At 40.3% G+C, this 22002-nt stretch overlaps 3 protein-coding genes across 3 annotated transcripts; all 3 read left to right on the top strand.

The window, feature by feature from the left end:
• Positions 1 to 2852: 2852 nt before the first annotated feature.
• On the top strand, positions 2853 to 14999 carry LOC108552792 (uncharacterized). Its single transcript, XM_017907456.1, has 5 exons — positions 2853 to 3069; positions 3375 to 3828; positions 4974 to 5275; positions 8007 to 8262; positions 12429 to 14999. The coding sequence occupies exons 2-5, from the start codon at positions 3568 to 3570 to the stop codon at positions 14823 to 14825; spliced, it is 3216 nt and encodes a 1071-aa protein (XP_017762945.1). The 5' UTR covers positions 2853 to 3069; positions 3375 to 3567; the 3' UTR covers positions 14826 to 14999.
• Positions 15000 to 18688: 3689 nt separating this feature from the next.
• Positions 18689 to 19925, top strand: LOC108552793 (tryptophan--tRNA ligase, cytoplasmic-like). The gene is made up of 2 exons (XM_017907457.1): positions 18689 to 18822; positions 19036 to 19925. The coding sequence occupies exons 1-2, from the start codon at positions 18699 to 18701 to the stop codon at positions 19923 to 19925; spliced, it is 1014 nt and encodes a 337-aa protein (XP_017762946.1). The 5' UTR covers positions 18689 to 18698.
• Positions 19926 to 19955: 30 nt separating this feature from the next.
• LOC108552802 (tryptophan--tRNA ligase, cytoplasmic-like) lies at positions 19956 to 21553 on the top strand. Its single transcript, XM_017907468.1, has 3 exons — positions 19956 to 20156; positions 20370 to 21307; positions 21386 to 21553. The coding sequence occupies exons 1-3, from the start codon at positions 20033 to 20035 to the stop codon at positions 21551 to 21553; spliced, it is 1230 nt and encodes a 409-aa protein (XP_017762957.1). The 5' UTR covers positions 19956 to 20032.
• The last annotated feature ends 449 nt before the right edge of the window (positions 21554 to 22002 follow it).

The following is a 22002-nucleotide window of genomic DNA, read 5'->3' as shown; positions in this document are numbered from 1 at the left end:
TAATGTATCCGGTCCTTAATAACACAGAGGAGTATTAATTGCAGTTTACATTTGTTTCTACAAATTTTACTCGTTTGTGTGAAGAATGGCTGTATCGGGCAGGATAACACAGATCAACGAGATTTTATTTTTTCAAAATGCTTTTTACATATTTTCAAACGCTGAAACTGAATCTGGCAGCAAAAATAAATAAAAATGATCAATTTCTACTATTTCTACGAAGATATTTTAAAGATACTAAATCTTCTTATTATCATTATCAACTGCTACGAGTTATACTAACCTTCTCCTGTGAAATCTAATTTGATCTATAATTGCATGATCTTTTTTACCGAAATACACCTAGTGGAAGTACACGAGAGACACCGAAAATCGTACAGGGTGCTATCACTTTGTATACTGTATATCGAGCTAACTGTAGTCCTATCTCCGTTTTCGTAGAATTATTTGAAACGGTTTGGCGAATTGACTCGTATGTGTATTTAGTAATAAGAAAATCGCACAATATCGCGAGAACGTGATGCATTAGCACTCGATCCCGTTAACATTCCCGAGCCAACATCGCTTCGAAGTATTCGAAAATTCACAGACACCTCTCGATCTCGACGCATACCGCGTTCTAAAATTTACAGCCATGATTCATTCACGTCTTCTATTAGATCGCACATACGTACGAAGATCGCGGGAATCAGGGATCCCCGGCGACCGCGTTATATTCGCGTCCCAGGCGAGCACTCGGCCAATTAAATAGCACGCTATAACCGTAAAATCGCGTTAAAGCGGCCAAGAACATCAAGCTGAACTTAATTACAATGTGCCGACGCCGGAGATGCCGGTAATGGCCGGACGCGCGGGAAAACGGCCCCATCTCGAAATCCGCTCTTCGCTCGGACGAATTAATTAAACGTTTCGCCGGTGGCTGAGAAAGAAATAGCTGGCACTGTGAAATCGCGGCTTGTCGCGCTTTTCCACGTTCCCACTGATAAGCCCGAAAGAGTTCACGCCTGGCCGGTTCACCCCGGCGACTGGTCATTTGTCGAAACCGTTAACACTGGCCGCATCCGAATTGCAAATTTGTGGTAATGGAAGACGTGCTGGCGAATATAAACTAGACGACCCGGTGCACGCGAGGTTTGCGTTTCTTCCACGTTGGACAAAGTCTCTGCTACATTTCGACCAACCCCGGGCCGAACTGGGCGCTTTGTGTCACTGAGTTCGGTCGCTGGCTAAAATGTTTTTCGTTTCAAACCCCTCTGTTTCTGTATATACAGTGGATCCCGGAAGTATTCCAACGGCCGGATCTAAATTTTAATTTTTCCTGTACGCGTTGCACCCGAAATATCGAAAGCTATGGGGAAAAATGACAGTGAATACGAGACAGGTGAAACATCGGAGGCACAGATATCGATGTTTCCCATGGGAAACGTAGGTACATATATCGCGATTGAAATCAAAGATGGCTAGATTAAACGTTGACAACGAGAAGTTAAAGACTGCAAATCAAATAAAATTATTGGCAATGACAAATCGAGGAAAATTTCTTAAATAAAAAACAACGCGAAATTGATATAATCGAATAAAATTATTCGACCTACTTCAGTACAAATATTCTCTTCCATACATGACGATATTCGTTCTCAAAGTATCAACATAAAGAGCAAAGAAATAATTCGATATCTTAGTAACTCCGTATCTACCGCAGTGTTTCTACCACACGATGTCTTACCTTGTTAATTTCAAAGAGCAAATTCATCTAGGATTAATTCACTTGTCAAAAGTTCAGGTCACAGGTACCGGAATACTTCCACGACAGACTGTACGCGTATGTCCACGTGTGCTCGCGTATCAGGTCCGGAAAAGTGGTTCTGTCCGCTTTCCCGTCGAGCCTGGACGTAAGTACGGATGATGGAATGTAGGTCAGTGTAACGATAATTTTATTCATCGAAATCGTTTACCCCGCGAATCGCGTAACTCCTTTCAACGAGACGAAGAATCACGGATCTCGTATCCAGAGCTCAGTGATTCCAGAGGACCGAACGTTTATCGCGATTATCCCTGGTTGGGGGTGGTAATCGATGGGTAGAACATCCGTGGAACACGGAGGACGTGGGCAGATAAAAGTTTCCAAGTTATTTGTAAAGTTAAGGAACCGTGGAGCAAATAAAAGGATCCCTCGATTGATCGATGCTGCCCGTATATTCGGCTGGGCTTCTTTCAATCCCGATCAGATACACCCAATAATACCCTCCATCCACGATACGGATGATCATCGGCTCTTAACCACCGTTTCTGCCAATTCGAATACCGTCCGGACACTTTCTCGTCATTATCTCACAACCCAAACAGCTCGATATTAATTACTATCGGAACCAGACACGGGGAATATTCCGCACAGACTGTAATCATCGCGGTTACGATAATTACGAGCGTTCTGCGGAATACGTAACGGGTATAGTACAAATCTCGAAAGTTGCCATTATAAATAACACGAGAGCTATAGTTATAGCCCATTCCTCTTGACTCCCAAGATATATCTTCGGTTTCTCCTGTTTCTACAATAGCGTTAGAAGAGCTGTACCTACCACCCCGTGGCCAATCGGTATTTTTCCCAATTGCCGGCTTACCGGACTCGTAAAACACTGGCATCGCGATAAACACGCGTGTTCGCAACTGTTGCGCGCAATCGCGGAATTTATCGAGCAAACTGGCACGTTTTATGAGCAGTAAAGAAAAACATTTCCTAGGCAAAGTCGGTGGTGACAGAACGCGGATGTTTGTCTACAGGAAGTTCGAGGCGAAGGTGGAGTCGCGCGAGTCGTAAAAGTGACGGCCAGAGGGGTGAGAGAAGAAAACGGGCCAAGGTTGTACATTACCGAAATCGAGTAATTTCCGGCCTCCATTCCCGATCAGGAACCGTACGGATCGGTAGTCCCGGCCCAATGCTGATTTCGCCACGAATTTATCGGCAGGAGGTTAAATCGCACGATCCCGAGTAACGACGATCCTCCTTCGATAGCGGATGTAAAACTTTTATCATGTCTCCGGACGATCCCTGTGAAAACACGAAAGGTTAGTGGAATTGATCGTTACTCCTTTTATCTCGGCAACGAAGGAACTTCCTGGAGTGTGAACCGTCACGTTCCAGGAAGAAAGATGAGGATCGTTAAGGGATCTCCTCGTTCCTTCGCGGTCGAGATAAATAAGATGAATTTTTGGCCGCTACGCTGCCTCGTTTCGTTATAGATTTCGATAGCTGGACGCGGGTCGAGTGCGATGCACACGATAAGAGTATCGGAGATGGAAAATCTAGAACGAAAATTTAACCGGCCTCGTCATTATCCCGCGTATAAATTAACGATCGACGAAATTTTCAGAGCGCCTGTCCATCGAACGGTGTAACGGAAACACGAGGCTACCATCTAGAGACTGAAAAGGTCTTGGCGAAATTCTCATCGACGTGACCCGGCGGATGCGTCATGTCGCCCTACGAGGTGCACGTTTACGAGCGGAACCTTACTTGAAGACGCAGAGCCGAGGCGAAACGCGCGGAAAAGCTTCTAAATTACAATGTCAACGCCCGCCACGGACCCGCTGCCGTCCACCGTTTCCGGGGAATTGACGACCGCTCTTATACCGACGGTTACCAAGATCGATACGCGGCTGGACGTCAATCCCATTTCGGTGGTTTTGGCGGTGTCGATAGTCTGCATTTTATCACCGATCACCGTCACCGGAAACTCCATTATCCTGGCGGCCTTCTATAGGTACAAGAGGCTGCGAACTGCATCCAATTACCTGCTAGTCTCTTTGGCCGTCAGCGACTTCGGGGTAAGCTATGGTGTAATTTTACTACCACCGACGACCCATCAACTTCGACGCGTTAAATAGGGAAATTCTTGTTTTCTCTCTCTCGACTATCATCGTGGTTCAGTGATTCTCGGCTTCTCTTCATCCAACGACGTACGCGAGCTCGTCACCAAAATTCTGTGGCCCCCTGGAAATATATTTTTATCCATACAAGAAACGGTAGATAGAATTTAATTTACACCAAACTTGCTTTATAATAATTGCTTTATAAATAATTCGTCACGGCGTTTTTGAGAATTATAGAGGTGGAGCTTGGAATTAAACGAGAAGGGGGTTAAACAATCCTCGCGTATCGACCAATATCGTGGACTCTAAAGTTTCATCGAAATTCGCCTGAAAGGAGACATCGACATCGAAGTACCCCATTGTCCCTCGAGATTGATCGTCTAACAGGATATTTTAATTAGTCAGCTAATCAATCAGAAAACGGGGCGAGGGTTCCACCCCCGGCACAACTCGTGCGGCAGTCCTTCCGCCGCGATTGATGTTGACACGCTTTACTCCAAGTACATACGGTTGGCCCAAATTAATCGATCAAACCGCGCCTGTATATTTTATGCGCAATAAATACGGATGGTACATGCGCCATAATAGATCCGATACGGTAATATAAATCTCCACCATCGAACATTATTACGGATTATTAAAAATTTCAGGCCGATCCGATCCGACCCGATCGGTAATGAAAGCCCGTATCGATGCCCGTTATCTTCCCCAGTATCCGATCGTAAACTAGACCGTGGCGGTTTCATCGTTCGAGCCAGAAGCACGGCCCATGTACTCCATAACCACCTAATTGCCCAAAGCGGAGCACACTTCGCTATTACAGCCCAATATACAACTCGAGAACCGATCCGCTTTGCCGAACGATCGCGATATTCCTGGCGAATATCATTTTGCACCGCGTTTAATTTCACGCTCCGACATCCGACCGGGCCGGAAACGCAACGCGGAGTACCACTTGCAAACGCGTTATCATAAAGCTTTCATTTCGCTCCGCCTACCGTGCGTTCTTCGGACCGGAAGTTCCATAGGGGCTCGCCGGTTTTCGCTCCCAATTCTACGGGTATACGTTAATCCGACGTTATGTATCCACTTGCACGCAGGTCGGCGTGTTCATGCCCTTTGGGATGCAGCTAGAGCTGTCCGGTCTGCCGGAAAATGGCGTTTCCACGCTGTGCATCGTGCCATACTGCATCGTGATTGCGCTCTGCAGCGTGAGCGTGCTGGTGACCGTGGCGATCGCTGTGGATCGGTTAACGTCGCTCGCACAGCCACTCAGGTACAAGAACATCATCACCCACAGCAGCATCGAAAAGTACATCGCTGCCTTCTGGATCTACGCCATCGCTGTCGGCCTCTCGCCTTTGATCTACGCCAAAGTCACGGGAGAGATGCAGCCGCACAGGTGAGGGATGCGTTTCTATTATCTTTTAGTTAGCTCTTCGTCGATCGTTTCGTAGGAAATTGGACGAGGGAAAGACGACGGGGGTTAAGGAAAATATCGCGAATCGTATTGAACGAGACGGTGAAAGCGTTCATTCTCTTAGGTCAGTCAAAATTATCGTTCTATGCTAGAGGTACCCTGTATCAGTGTCTATTTCGTTCGGGATAAAATTAAACAACAATTTCGGGATTTATATAAGCGTTACGTGATTGTCGAGCATCGTTGCATGACAAGTATAGCTTGCCATTGTGTGATTTGGCGTATAGCGCAAGGAGTTAATTTTATATCCCTTGCTATACTACGATATTGTCTTCAGAATTCTAAAGCTCGAGCGAACAGCAACGCAAATTGTACCAAACAATGGCGAACTTTGTATTAAATCTCGTGCTAGGAAGATATGAAATTTTCAACGAAAATAATATAAAACGTAGCAGAGATGGCGCAGAAGACGTTGAACAAATATTTCGAATTAAAATTGAGGAAAAGTTTATGAAGGATCATAAAAGATTTGCTCCTAAGTGTTTCAACTTCGAAACAAAAGCACAGTAGCTGCAAATTAGGGGTATTAAATTAAAAGGCGTCGTATGAATTTTTCTAATTGAACCCAGCAGTGGAAATCTATTGGACAAACATTTCGAAAATTGTTAAAATCAAATTGCCCGCCAGTCACGTTCCTCAAACGCGAACAAAACGAACGAACAGTGGGACAAAACTAGAAAATGAAATCACGTGTTCCTGCGTCTTTTTACGATTCGTGCCGGCAGTGAAAACATAACGTTGAAGCTAGTTTCTGCTTCTATAAACACAGCATGCTAATTTCTCCCTCTTTTCGCGTGTTTCGCCGAAACGCGAGGTTCGTTAGGAATGCGCGCGTGCTTTGACAGATTTCCATTCTGCCATGCTTCCGCGTGTCGCGTAAATTACGGTTGTGCGGTTCAACGAGATGTAAATCTACGGCAAAGCACTCGATGTACGAATTCTGTCCCGTAGTTGCATTTTTACGCGCGAGTTCGTTAGAATCGACAATTGTCTCCTGAATCGCAAGCACGTCATAACAGAATTACGATGGAAAAACAGGAAACTACGTCTCCGTGACTGGCAGTAAAAGTTACAGACTCTAACCCAGGGGTTGAAACGGGTTAAACGTTAATAACTGTTACGTACAGGTTCCTGCCAAAAGAGATATGATATTTTAAAGCCCCATTTATCCGATTTTTATGTAAATATATTTAGAAAATCGTAGCTGCGAATTAAAGGTAAAAATATGGACGTGATGGTAGAAAGTAGGTTAATTAGGGCTCATCGATTAAGAATAGCCACGGTATATATGTATAAAGAATTATTCGTACTGTAATTAATTATGGGACTTCAAAATCAGCGCATAAAAGTACGAAATTTAAACAACGAAGAGTTCTATTATAAACATCTATGATAAAATTTAATCAAAAATATAGAGTATTATTTCTTTTCTTAATAATTCGATGAAAATGATGACGATTTACACTTGCTTACACTTGCTTCGTCAATTATGAAGATAGCACATCATTTCAAAAGTCTCGTCTCTCAATCACAGACAACATACCGAGCCTTTAATTTTTGCGGGATCGGTGCTTCAGAACACGGAATACAAAGTCTATATATTCTATAGTCTGTAATGATAGGTCTACTTTACTCTTCGTATTCAAAATTAATCTAACAAACAAGCAGACAAGCATCGTCAGACACTCGTGCTATCAAAGAGAGTTAGTATCATGGCTCGACAAGCAGTTTTATAAACAGTTCTACAAAATCGATGAGGATATTGATTTAAGAACTGAAATAGAACCGGTATAAGAATATACTTCATAGAGCCGTAACAGTAACCATTACAAAACCGAAATAAAACGGATAAAGGAGGATAAAGGAGGTATATTTCAAAAGCTATTGAAACCTTAACCAAAATCGATATCATCGCTGATTTGCCGGAAGTAACAGTTCGTTGAAACGGTTTCAGAAAAACGGAATCGATACTACGACAGTTTGCAGCTCCTGATTTCGACATAAACTTTACATACTCGAATAACCAGTGCAAAGTAAAGCCGCTTTACGCTCGCCATGTGCTACGTCTGTACCCTTAAAACATCGTACAATAGGTACATCCAAAAGATTCACATCACCCTGTAAATATTTTTTAAACAACCCTAAGTAATCATAGAATACAAGAAGGAAAAGAAACATATTCCTTTATCAGCCATAAAATTAACAAAAATATGAAATAACTGTAATATCTCTGAACTCTTACACTACGAAACTTCGCAATGATTTTTCCAATCAGTAGAATCCGCTATCGACCCACGAGTGATTAAAACTTGGCAAGCAATTTAACTCGAAGACAATTACTCGATGTTAGTACTTCATAGATCATAAATCCAGACTGTAGCAACGTCCTCGAATTAACTTTGCACGTTATCAAAAATAATCAACGATCCATCGACAATTCAGGATTAAATCACGAAACTTAGCTTCCCGAGGAATATGAATTTTTACAAACGTTCCGCGAGATCTTACTCCCAAGTACCTGACACACGTGCAGCTGAAACGAAGAGACGCGTGCAGCATGGAAATCGAGTCACCCAGGCGATATTCGAATCGCCATGGTTACATAACGAAATCGATTAACTAACAAGTGAAACTAATTCGCTTTCTGTCACAGTGGCAACTGCAGGTTCGGGGCGGCGGTGCTCCCGCCGGTAAGGGTGTTCCTGGTGGTGGCAGTATGGGCACCCAGTGCTCTCGTGCTGCTCGCCTGCTACATGTACGTGTACCTGGTGGCACGTGCACACGCGCGTGCGATATACACGGTGGAACTGTCGTTCAGGCACCAGACGCAGACCCTGGCATTGCCGCGTTACGGTCAAACCCTGGCAGTCACGGTCGGCGCGTTTCTCATCCTCTGGCTTCCATTTCAAGTGAGTACACGGTCCCTTCAAGTGGGTGCACGAGCATGACCGACGAATAAATCGCCATTCGCGATCAAACCACACAGAACGCGCGTAAATTCTTGTACATAGATCGACGTCTCTTACGCCAAGCCGACGGACCTTAGGTCTCGTCTGACTATTACTACGCTCGCGCTACTCGCGCGTCGCAGATACGCCACGTCGATTCTACTTGGTCAGGAACACGCGCTCCTAACGATCTCTGGTAGAAATTCGAAGAGTAACGCGATATACGCACGCGTTAAAGCTGTGTGTGTGTGCACGTTTTCTCCGTTCGTCTTTATTCCACGTTTCCGGGTACGTTTAAAACCGGAAGAAGAGAGCTTGAAAGGAGGTAATTGAAAATTGCTCTGGTCTGTACGATATTCGTGGGGTTGCGTAACTTATGCTAGCCGTTTCTGCCTGCCTCCGTTCCCTTCTTATTAGTTACCGACTTTTAATTACTCGAGAAAAAGGCGGTAATTTCCAATTAAAACGGGTAATGAGTAGTATACTCGGAGTAAAGGTCGGCACGGTATCGCCTGCGAACCCATAGCCTGGAAAAATACGTACAGCATGGGCGATGTAAAAAATTTAATAAGCACTCTACAAAGTCGAATATGAAAGGCGAAAGTTTCGAAACGAGATCACCAGTTTTAAAACTAATATGGGAAGCTGCAAGTGACGCGAGCAACAACCCGGCGTATCGTGAATCTACGGTGTAATAGCTAGATTCTATCACGATCACGGTAAACGGAACAATAACGTTAGCGATGGAACAATTATCTCGGCATACTTGCGGCAATCCTTGCTGAACGCTGCAAGAATTACAGCTCGGATATGTCCTCGTGCATCGAATTTAGTACCTGCACGCCGTCCAATAGCTGCGAAACTAGTTTCAGATTCGCCTCTCGTTTTTTATATGTAAATCGAAACCTCGCGTTTGCAATTTTATCGAACGCGAAAACCAATATTCGTGCTGTAACCAGTTTGACCGAGGTTGGAACGAAAAAACAATTTTGGAACGAAAATTTTGCCTGTAACGTAATATTTTATACTGGAAATGGCGATTTAATTTCATTTAAAAGACCCCGCCGACCACTTTGTTTCTCTCGATATCGGGGTAAAAGAGGTATGAAAGAAATTTAGCTATTAAAAGACCCTTTCTCCCGAATCAAGCTCGTCGGTGAACGATTGATGTCGCGTGAATCGACGTGGTTAGGATTAAATCACGAAACTTAGCTTCCCGAGGAATATGAATTTTTACAAACGTTCCGCGAGATCTTACTCCCAAGTACCTGACACACGTGCAGCTGAAACGAAGAGACGCGTGCAGCATGGAAATCGAGTCACCCAGGCGATATTCGAATCGCCATGGTTACATAACGAAATCGATTAACTAACAAGTGAAACTAATTCGCTTTCTGTCACAGTGGCAACTGCAGGTTCGGGGCGGCGGTGCTCCCGCCGGTAAGGGTGTTCCTGGTGGTGGCAGTATGGGCACCCAGTGCTCTCGTGCTGCTCGCCTGCTACATGTACGTGTACCTGGTGGCACGTGCACACGCGCGTGCGATATACACGGTGGAACTGTCGTTCAGGCACCAGACGCAGACCCTGGCATTGCCGCGTTACGGTCAAACCCTGGCAGTCACGGTCGGCGCGTTTCTCATCCTCTGGCTTCCATTTCAAGTGAGTACACGGTCCCTTCAAGTGGGTGCACGAGCATGACCGACGAATAAATCGCCATTCGCGATCAAACCACACAGAACGCGCGTAAATTCTTGTACATAGATCGACGTCTCTTACGCCAAGCCGACGGACCTTAGGTCTCGTCTGACTATTACTACGCTCGCGCTACTCGCGCGTCGCAGATACGCCACGTCGATTCTACTTGGTCAGGAACACGCGCTCCTAACGATCTCTGGTAGAAATTCGAAGAGTAACGCGATATACGCACGCGTTAAAGCTGTGTGTGTGTGCACGTTTTCTCCGTTCGTCTTTATTCCACGTTTCCGGGTACGTTTAAAACCGGAAGAAGAGAGCTTGAAAGGAGGTAATTGAAAATTGCTCTGGTCTGTACGATATTCGTGGGGTTGCGTAACTTATGCTAGCCGTTTCTGCCTGCCTCCGTTCCCTTCTTATTAGTTACCGACTTTTAATTACTCGAGAAAAAGGCGGTAATTTCCAATTAAAACGGGTAATGAGTAGTATACTCGGAGTAAAGGTCGGCACGGTATCGCCTGCGAACCCATAGCCTGGAAAAATACGTACAGCATGGGCGATGTAAAAAATTTAATAAGCACTCTACAAAGTCGAATATGAAAGGCGAAAGTTTCGAAACGAGATCACCAGTTTTAAAACTAATATGGGAAGCTGCAAGTGACGCGAGCAACAACCCGGCGTATCGTGAATCTACGGTGTAATAGCTAGATTCTATCACGATCACGGTAAACGGAACAATAACGTTAGCGATGGAACAATTATCTCGGCATACTTGCGGCAATCCTTGCTGAACGCTGCAAGAATTACAGCTCGGATATGTCCTCGTGCATCGAATTTAGTACCTGCACGCCGTCCAATAGCTGCGAAACTAGTTTCAGATTCGCCTCTCGTTTTTTATATGTAAATCGAAACCTCGCGTTTGCAATTTTATCGAACGCGAAAACCAATATTCGTGCTGTAACCAGTTTGACCGAGGTTGGAACGAAAAAACAATTTTGGAACGAAAATTTTGCCTGTAACGTAATATTTTATACTGGAAATGGCGATTTAATTTCATTTAAAAGACCCCGCCGACCACTTTGTTTCTCTCGATATCGGGGTAAAAGAGGTATGAAAGAAATTTAGCTATTAAAAGACCCTTTCTCCCGAATCAAGCTCGTCGGTGAACGATTGATGTCGCGTGAATCGACGTGGTAATGAGCTTTCCGTGACCCGTCAATCTCCATTCCCACGAACAGAAGTTTCACGGAGAGGAAGGGTGAAAAACGACGTAACTTTGGAAATTGTGGCAGCGAAGAAGTTGCGGAAACTGGTGTCCTCTAATCACGAGGAAAAAGACGTTGAGCTCGAGGAAAACTCCTGGCAAAGTGTCCCAAGTTTTTCTCTTTTCCTGCGGTAAAAAAAGCGCTCCGGCAGGACGACAATTAGAAACAATTTCATTGTATGGCAAACCGAGCGAACGCGAGTAACGCGATTCCACCGAGTATTTTTGACCCTGTGAAAATCCATCGCGACGAATTTGTGGAATAAATTCCGTCCGAAAAAATCCCATCAAATTTTGTCGTGCCGTGATATTCGACTCGTTGCTACAATGAAAGGTAGCAATTTAGTTACGAATTGTTACGGATTTTATAAAAGAACTAATAATTATCTTTGCTCGCAAAGCACTCGTAAATTGATAAGAATCTTTGTCGATGGAAATTTGCATGTACTGAATTCCAGCATCGAAATAATTCACAGATAATAATTAATGCAGAAATGCAAATGCAGAAATGAATTGATAATTCTTTCAACCGATGTCGTTCGTAGAACTCGCAATAAGAATTTATAAGGATTTACAGGTGAACGCGACTCTTCTAGCGAAAGAGGACAAATGTTCACGTCCGGTACATATGCATACGAGATGAAATACGAATAATACCGATTGTTTGCCTATCCTATGCATGGATGAAATTCAGCGAAACTCGAATACACATAGATCTCAGTTTCGTGGACACCTCACCGAGTTTCGTTAATGGAGGTCAAGACAAATAGTCGCTATTTTAGTCTACGCGTTACAGAGACACATGCATAACGACGTAGCTGGAGCATATTGTTCACGCTGTGAATACATTAATGTCACCCACGCGGATGAACTAAATGAATGAAATATATACATCTACGAAGATAGAGACGAAATTATCTAGACTTTCATTAATGCATCCTGATCTTGCATCTCTCCTCTCCGCAAATTCAACCTTCTCGTTCGTTTCGCGTTAAACATAGGCTAAAACTCGCTTTTGTTCCCATGAACTCTGTCGTAGCTCTGTAATAAAGCAGATCCTTCGAAACTATTTCCATTCTCTTGCGCGGAAAGTTTCGAACGTATCTTTTTAAGTATCGAGAGTATCTTCCTAACCCAGTATCTCCTAACACAAGGTTACTTTGTTCCACAGACCTGCATGCTGCTGGATATCTTCTGTGGCACCAACATCCTCACCGAATGGGCCGTCGTGTGGCTCGGTCTGCCCATCATGGCGCACAGCGGCGTGAACCCGTGGATTTACGCTTTCCATCATGGCGAAATGAGGGTTGCAGCGGTTAAGATCACCGAAGAGTTGGTCGCGCTGTTCGGTGTGACACCTAGCCGTTACGGTTGCTCGCCAATGAGACGCGGTTCCAATACGAATATGGAACTGGCCGAGGTGAACAACAGCAACGACGGCAGAAGACATCCCGTCGAGGATTGTTTCGCGGTGAAGCAAAACAACGCTCTTTACACCAGCAGACGATGTCTGGACATGTCAAGCAAGCACGCAGACATCTCTCCGGAGAGGAATATCGATCACACGTCTTCTGAGAGCAGGCAAGAGGACATCGTCGAGGAGAACATCCACGATCTCACGAAGATGCTCGATCTGAAGTACATTATCGATCGGAATCACATGATCGACTCGAATCACAACATCGACAAGATTAAGAACCTGAAGTACCTGCTGGATCCAACGTTCAACAAGATCAGACACCTGAGGAAATTAAATCACAAGAGGCTGACGAGCAAGAATTTCGCGAAGGCATCGGAGCCGAAATTCATCTCTTATCAGAATTTAAAGAGCGAAGGCACGATGCAAAGCGTTGCAAATCGCAAAGTGTTGCAAATGAACACCATGTCGGATCCTGTGCTCAGCGCCGACAGCCCAATGGTGCACACGAAGGACTTCAACGACGGTCTGAGTCCTATCAACGGTAAAAGAAGAAACTCGAACCTCTGTTCTATGTCGGATCCCAATATTAAAGCGGCAACCGGTCACTCTTCCGAGGTAAATCTTCGACTTCCTACCTGTGAACCCGGCATCGAGACTCACAGATACTCCGTACAAAATTTAGACCACAATAGATACGACGGAGGATTAGCCAAACATATTATGCTAAGTCGACAGCTAGAGAATCAAAAACGGTTTCAAATTTTCCCGCGTCCGAGGATGAAGATCAACAATAGTAATTTCGATCGGAACAGTCCAAATCTGAACCTGAGGCTTCAAAATAGTTACACGTCGCCATCCACGCCGGATAGTACGAGGTCGAGCTTATTAGGCAGTCCAAGGCAAAAGACGTCCCCGAAACACATGACGATCACTCCCAACAGACTGGCTAACCTCGTTCATCCGGATAATACGACTTCGAGAAACTTGGAGCTCAGAGCAGATCCAACTTCTAGGCTGTTACAAGTCCGTCGAAATATGGAGATACTGAAACATTCCGAATCGATCAATACCATCGAACCGATGACGCATATGAGATTGTTGGAGCCTTACAGAGTCATGGAGACTCTAGCAGTGCCGACAATACACTCGGAACCACCGAGTCCCATAGATCCTCTCCCCCTCGCCTCTCTGCAAGAGGAGGACGCGAAGAATTCCGAGACGCCGAAGCCTTCCGTTAGTATCGACTGCTTGAAATCCCCCATGGGCAATAGGAGAAGTCCAGTGAGACACTCAGACCCTGTGATACCATCCGTCTTGTTGAATATCGAAGATTACAGCGAAGACCAAAAATCGATCAATGACAAATCTAGTCACGATAGTTCCTCGAATAACCTAGCATCGTCGGGACAAATGGCGTCGATAGAACCCATAGATCTGTTCGAAGCCCTGTTGAAAAATTCGGAAAGGTATCGAGAAGGTAGATTACCGGAGCCGATCTTCGCCGAACATGACTCGACGAGGTTCAGCTCGAGAAGACCTTCGGACTCTAAGTGGTCGGAGTCGTCGAGGAGTCAGGAAATCCTATCGAACGTGATCACCGAACATCAGACGTTCCCTTCGTCCTATTCCGTGAACAACTTCCAAGTCTGCAACAGCGGCAGCGATCTCAACGACCTGACGTCCCTTGACCCTTTCATGTGCCCAGACGCGTTGACATCGTCATTGCGCGAGTCCTTTTTCAGCGCCCCATCCGTACCTGATTCAGAGATCTTCACGTCGTTCGAGGAAAACGATGAATCCAATTTCACACCCGACTCCGAACGCGACTTGTCCCCCTATAATTCTGGCTCGACGATCAATCTGAAGAGATCAACGTTCGACGTCGACGCGCAGAGCAAGTCCACGGAGTCCGTGTTTCGAAATAGATGCCTGTCAACGAGGTCATGCACGATCTTGCGTTTAGAGCCTTCCTTACATCGAAATAGATTACGTGTCAAGCCAGGAGCAGACTATATCCTGAAGGATATGTCTTTGAAGACTTCACACTTGGCACCGCTCGCCACACCAACTCCCACGGACATCTGCACTCCTACCTTCGAACTCGTTTCGGAACTAAAGGGTGACAACGGTGTCGGTGTCAGAGTATAGATCGATCGCGCAAATTTCGAAGCAGTTTGGTGAAAAGAGAACGATCATTCCGTTCGTTTGGACGTATACGATGAACGAAATTGGAACCCTTATACGAAATTCTCCTTCGGATCGCGACGTTCCGTTCGTCGAACAGGGATTTTTACCATGTACCATGTTGTATAATGATACGATTGCGCGGCTGTATTTTTATAATCGCTCGATACCTGCTGGAGAAATTATTCTGTCTATCTTGTTTTAGAGGGACGTACTGAAACGTAGGTTATCGTGAAACAATGGAATCGAACTTTCAAGTTGGACTGTGATAGTACGACGTGTCTTTAGCCGGATCATAGGACGATCACGTGAGAGAGCAAATTCTATAATTGTTTGGCGATGATTAATTCTTCGACTCCTGGGAACAGTGTCAACGATCGTTTAAACAAAGCGCTTGTTCGGAGAACAAAATGTTATCGTTTTTGCCGAAGAATTTAGAAGTTGCTTTGACGAATTTAGCCCGTAAAGATAGTAGGATAATTTCGTTTTAAAGTCACACTATGGAGTCCCAGGATTAAAATCGTAGTATAAATTTGTAATATATTATACGAACTATATTAACATACTTGATATAAATAAAAAGTTCAAAGCGTAAAGTGTCAAGAGCGCGTAACGATGGCGAATAATATGTAATTAATTCAATTAAGCATCTGCTGATAGAGCAAGGTCGCTATTGGGGAAAGCAACGACGGCTCGATTTGTACTTATAGATATTCTTTGAAACGTACGTTGTATCGATATTTATCAGATTTTGCCTCGCTGAACGCGGTTGACTTGGCTGATACTTAAACATATTTCAGCGTTTTGTAAACGTTACCGAACACTGTGCCAAGCGGATTACGCAAGATTTTCAAACCTTTCCTTTTTCTCGAAACAAGTAAACGAAGATAGTAAACTACGAACTATACTACCGTTTGTGTACCTGATTAAAGTTGATAACTTGCAGGCGAACAAAGGTTTTGCAGATAATTGCAATCTCAGAGGTGATTCTAAGAGAGTAGGAAAACATTGATAAATAGTATTTGTTCTCACACAGCCAACGAAATCTGCCCCTCGTATCGTTTAAGTTCTACTTTATACTTCCATTTATTTTTTGACTAGTCACGATCGATCACCTAATCATATCCGATTCTAATTAATTTAACGCACACGACCTAATAGTTCGGGATGATGAATCGTCGTTATTTATTATAGGGGAATTAAAAGCAACTTCGTTCCGATTCTTGGTCAAACTTCTAAGCACTCTGTTTATCGGCATTTTAGAGGCAAGTACACGATAATGTAATCCTCTGCAACAATGCTCAGAGAATGTAGATATTTTAGAGTAAAAGATCACGAGAAAGAATCGTTGTATCACGCGTGAAACGATGAAACAAGAAACGAGAATCATTTTAGATCGGATACGAGATGTAATTTATTTAAGAAGAAATTGTACAGTAGAAGGAACGTAAGGACCAAAAATTTTCAATATACGATCTCCGATATGGGTGTCGTCAGTCCTCGACTTATAGTAGCACTTAATTATACGATAGTACATTTTCAACGTAATCGATTTTGTTCTTTTGTAATATCCCATGGTAATCATAATCCGATCATCCGACACTTAAATTGATCTATGAATATCTTTATCGAAATCTCTAATTTTTATATCACGTCGCTATAAAAGCCGCTTCACTAGTCGGTATTCCTGAAAGAAAATCAATCTCGGGACTCAGATTGTGCCCTCAACCATTCACAATGCCAATTAAATATTAATACTACTTTTATACACGTATAAGTTCACGAAAAATTCACCGTGAGACAAAGTTATTTTTGTCATACATCTACGATATTTTTTAAAACAGATTCTCCCTTAACTCACTTGTGTGTATGTGCGTGTGTCATACTATCGATCGTACAGAAATCGTCCTACCTATTTTTCAGTTCAGTGAATGATACAGATGTGTGTAATAATAGAAATATTTCGTAAACGCAACGTGATTCGATGGTATGAAATTCAACTTCACGAGTACATGATACCCTGGTAAACTTGAAAGAAACTGCAGAAAGAAGTGAATTTTGAAAATTATGTATTTGGATAAATGTTCATCGTCTTCTGGAAGGTAGCTTTCAATTACTCAAAACAATTAAAGAATTATCTTTGCAAACCGATTTTATTGTTCAAGACTCATTAAAATGGAGAAGTTCTATGGCGTATACATTAGGCATTCGATGACGAATACGGTTATACAAAATATTCGATAGTTTACTTACTTAAAACATTTCATTCATCGTCGTAAATTATACAAGCATACGATGCTCTAATTGTTTTGGGTAGCATATTTGCAAAATAGATAAGAAATAACTAATAATTCTATGAAGAAGACAATTTTATGATTCATAAATTTCTCGTTTTTTATTTTCACGGTTTCTATTTGCATCCTACGCTTATCTATACATTTTTAGATATCCCTGTATGAATTAGTTGATTACATTCGCTAAACTCGATATTGTGTTATATAAAAAGTTCCCGTACATAATTTACTACTCGTTTCAAGGACGTTTAAATTTTCTTATTATTACTAGTACAATTTGAAAAAATCCCTAGATATAACGTGAACATTTTGCTGTGTTGACGACTGCAAACAATATACAATCAATTTCTGAATTATATTTACGATAATTAAAACAGATTTCATAGTTTTAATCCCTTATAAACGATTCGTTCTACAAAGTGTCTTCCAATTGTGTAAATCATGGAGGAACAGACGAATAAAAATCTTAGTTCGTTCTTGCGTAGTCGAGTTTAAGTTATGAATTAACAGCGCTCTATAGTACTTAAATTGGAGGTTCTGTACAAATAAAGGAACATTTATCGAAGTGAGAGGCACTGATATATTTTTATGAAGTAATATTTTATCGTTCTTTGTAAATATCGAAATATCCAAATAAAAACAAGATCACAACCTACAAACTTAAGTGAAACTATACTATTTAAACGAGATTAATATACATTGCTTGTATTATTTGTTGAGAACACAGTTGTACCGATAATATCCAATTTATTCACCAATGCCTATATCTGATATATAACAAAGTCGTCAAATTATCATTTACATCTACAGACCTTGAAACAGATTGATTTCTCAATAATTTTAACAAAGAAAAATCATAAACTAATAGTTTTAAATCGCTTGAAATTTATTACGTGTATTATACCTTTCTTTTTATAGTATCATTTGTAATATGACATAATGACATGAAATTATATATGATAAATATAAACTCACATGTTTTTGTATATATAAAAAGAATATAATATATTGACTAGACAAAACTCATTTGAAGTAGTAATTTAACCTACAATTTAATCGTCTATTGATGCAATTACAAAAATAATAATTTTATGTAGGTAAAGAGTTATAAATGATAAAGAGTTCCGATAAAAGTCTCCAATAATGATTTAACATGAGAGATAATGTTTATCTGAATTTATCACCGTAAAATGACGTATTTCAAATAGTTTAAAATATAATATCAAACTTACTATTCTAATAAATAAATTGACAAATAATTCAAACATCGCTAAAACGATTACAGTTAACGCGTAAGTTTATTCTAATAAAAATTAATAAATATAACACTCGTAATTATCGTAGAGTATTTATGAAAGAAGAACAGTTGACGAAATTTCTTACCTTATACGTGCAAATACATGCGCAGAAAATGTACCGCGTGAAGACTAACATAACCTCATTGGTTTGTAACCAAACTTACGTAACATATGACACATTTTCCCGAAAGAAATCTTTGCTTGATCGTATTTAAAAATCAGAAAGAAGATAAAGGTTAAACAATATGGCAGAAAAAATAGAAATTGATACGTCAATATTAAATGGAAGAACAGAGGAAGAAGATATTGTAACACCTTGGAATGTTGCAACTAGAAACGAAACTGGAATTGACTATGATAAACTAATTAGTGAGTTCCATAAAGAGAAACTGTTAAAAAGTATTTCTGTCATATACAATAAAATTACTGCTTTTTTATTATTTTTATTTCATAGGTTATAAATGCTTCATATTTTTTGAAAGAAGACAAAGCAAATTTTGCTAAATAGCACTCATATTTGAATATATTTACTAGTTTATAAATCACTTTTTTTTTTTAGAAGATTTCTCTTTGTTATTATAGAAAGATTTGGAAGTTCGAAAATTGATGAAGAACTATTGGCCAGATTTGAGAAAATCACAGGACAAGAACCACATCATTTTCTTAGAAGAGGAATATTTTTCTCTCATCGAGATATGAATATTATTTTAAATCTTTATGAACAAGGAAAACCTTTTTACCTTTATACTGGTAGAGGACCTAGTTCAGATTCTATGCATTTGGGACATCTCATACCATTTATGTTTTGCAAATGGTTACAAGATGTATTTCATGTTCCATTAGTTATACAACTAACTGATGATGAAAAAGCAATATGGAAAAATATAAAAATAGAAGATGCAATTAAATTGGCTTATAATAATGCAAAAGATATTATTGCTCTTGGATTTAAATCAGAGAATACGTTTATCTTTTCTAATTTAGAGCATATTGGAAATAACCCAGCATTTTATCAAAATATGATCAGAGTACAAAGGAGTGTTACATTTAATCAAGTGAAGGGTATTTTCGGATTTGGAGATAGTGATCCTATTGGAAAAATTTCATTTCCACCTACTCAAGCTGTTCCAGCAATTTCTGGAACTTTTCCTTTTATCTTTAAGGGTGCGAAAGTTCATTGTTTAATACCCTGTGCTATAGATCAAGATCCATATTTTAGAATGACAAGAGATGTCACGCCAAAAATTGGCTATCCAAAACCAGCTCTATTACATTCTATATTTTTTCCTGCTTTACAAGGCTCCAAAACAAAAATGTCTGCTAGTGATAATAACACTGCAATATTTTTAACGGACACTGCTAAACAAATAAAAAACAAAATTAACAAACATGCATTCTCAGGAGGACAAGCCACTATTGAAGAACATAGACGATTAGGAGGCAATTGTGATATTGATATAGCATATCAGTAACCTCATTGGTTTGTAACCAAACTTACGTAACATATGACACATTTTCCCGAAAGAAATCTTTGCTTGATCGTATTTAAAAATCAGAAAGAAGATAAAGGTTAAACAATATGGCAGAAAAAATAGAAATTGATACGTCAATATTAAATGGAAGAACAGAGGAAGAAGATATTGTAACACCTTGGAATGTTGCAACTAGAAACGAAACTGGAATTGACTATGATAAACTAATTAGTGAGTTCCATAAAGAGAAACTGTTAAAAAGTATTTCTGTCATATACAATAAAATTACTGCTTTTTTATTATTTTTATTTCATAGGTTATAAATGCTTCATATTTTTTGAAAGAAGACAAAGCAAATTTTGCTAAATAGCACTCATATTTGAATATATTTACTAGTTTATAAATCACTTTTTTTTTTTAGAAGATTTCTCTTTGTTATTATAGAAAGATTTGGAAGTTCGAAAATTGATGAAGAACTATTGGCCAGATTTGAGAAAATCACAGGACAAGAACCACATCATTTTCTTAGAAGAGGAATATTTTTCTCTCATCGAGATATGAATATTATTTTAAATCTTTATGAACAAGGAAAACCTTTTTACCTTTATACTGGTAGAGGACCTAGTTCAGATTCTATGCATTTGGGACATCTCATACCATTTATGTTTTGCAAATGGTTACAAGATGTATTTCATGTTCCATTAGTTATACAACTAACTGATGATGAAAAAGCAATATGGAAAAATATAAAAATAGAAGATGCAATTAAATTGGCTTATAATAATGCAAAAGATATTATTGCTCTTGGATTTAAATCAGAGAATACGTTTATCTTTTCTAATTTAGAGCATATTGGAAATAACCCAGCATTTTATCAAAATATGATCAGAGTACAAAGGAGTGTTACATTTAATCAAGTGAAGGGTATTTTCGGATTTGGAGATAGTGATCCTATTGGAAAAATTTCATTTCCACCTACTCAAGCTGTTCCAGCAATTTCTGGAACTTTTCCTTTTATCTTTAAGGGTGCGAAAGTTCATTGTTTAATACCCTGTGCTATAGATCAAGATCCATATTTTAGAATGACAAGAGATGTCACGCCAAAAATTGGCTATCCAAAACCAGCTCTATTACATTCTATATTTTTTCCTGCTTTACAAGGCTCCAAAACAAAAATGTCTGCTAGTGATAATAACACTGCAATATTTTTAACGGACACTGCTAAACAAATAAAAAACAAAATTAACAAACATGCATTCTCAGGAGGACAAGCCACTATTGAAGAACATAGACGATTAGGAGGCAATTGTGATATTGATATAGCATATCAGTGGTTGCGATTTTTTTTAGAAGATGATGAAAAATTAGAACAACTTAGAAAAGCAAGTTTAATAAAAATGAAAATTTATCTTTTAATATAGATAAATAAATATATATAATAATCATGTGTAAATTTTCAGGGTTATACTAGTGGAGAAATTTTAACAGGGGAACTTAAAAAAGAATTAATTGATGTGCTACAGCCTTTGGTAGCTGCACATCAAGAAGCTAGGAATAAATTAACAGATGAAATAGTTAAACAATATATGATTCCCAGGGATCTCGGTTTTGTGACAAATATAAAATAGTTATACATGCTCTGATTATTATGTATATACAACATATGAGAACTCCATTATCATGAGTTTATTTAATTTTATTTATTTTAGAAATGCAAATAGTTCTTTTTTCAAAAAGATTATTTTTTAAGTTGTGATGGTGATAAATTAAATTGCTTTTATAAAAATACGTATTTTATATTTCCATTTACAATCATTATTTATAATTTTTAAATAATTAATATTTGTACGTCAATTATATATTAAGTATGCATTAAAAAAAAAATATGAAAAATAAATTCAATTACATATATAGCATGTACTTAAATATATACTACATATTAACAGTTTAGATGCCTACATTTGCCAAGATAATAGTTCGTATTTGCTACTATTTTTAAGTTATTAAATATGTGCATGTTTAATATAGTGCTTATAATGATCTTGTAAAACACGTCAGAAGAAAAAGATTTATTTTA

This window comes from Eufriesea mexicana, unplaced genomic scaffold (genome assembly GCF_001483705.2).
Source record: "Eufriesea mexicana isolate 0111107269 unplaced genomic scaffold, ASM148370v2 scaffold8090, whole genome shotgun sequence".
Lineage (NCBI taxonomy): Eukaryota > Metazoa > Arthropoda > Insecta > Hymenoptera > Apidae > Eufriesea > Eufriesea mexicana.
Note: the sequence above shows the minus strand (reverse complement) of the source record. Positions and strands in the feature narration are given on the sequence as shown.